We start from the raw sequence: 256 nt of genomic DNA on the forward strand, positions 1-256 counted from the left end.
CTCCCCGGCGCTGGTCCGGGGCCTCACGGCGCAGTCGGCGGCCAAGGCCCAGCTGGGGCTCGGCCACAGCTACTCCCGGGCCAAGGTGAAGTTCAACGTGCACCGGGTGGACAACATGATCATCCAGTCCATCAGCCTGCTGGACCAGCTGGACAAGGACATCAACACCTTCTCCATGCGTGTCCGGTCAGTGGGGACGGATTTTGGGGGGTTTGAAGGGTTTGGGGGTTCCCTCCCTCCCCATCCTTCCCACAGG

General features: G+C 64.5%; 1 protein-coding gene across 1 annotated transcript in view; it reads left to right on the top strand.

Annotated features, from left to right (window-relative positions):
* Window position 1: 1 nt before the first annotated feature.
* The window catches only part of NOP56 (NOP56 ribonucleoprotein), a gene marked incomplete at its 5' end in the record, with an annotated part of 3,120 nt that continues 2,865 nt past the window's right edge, over window positions 2–256 (top strand). Inside the window, one exon of the mRNA XM_031065263.1 lies at window positions 2–186. Within this exon, the coding sequence (XP_030921123.1) occupies window positions 2–186 (185 nt within the window). The remainder of the gene's footprint in view (window positions 187–256) is intronic.

The sequence above is a fragment of the Geospiza fortis genome, unplaced genomic scaffold, assembly GCF_000277835.1.
Source record: "Geospiza fortis unplaced genomic scaffold, GeoFor_1.0 scaffold806, whole genome shotgun sequence".
Lineage (NCBI taxonomy): Eukaryota > Metazoa > Chordata > Aves > Passeriformes > Thraupidae > Geospiza > Geospiza fortis.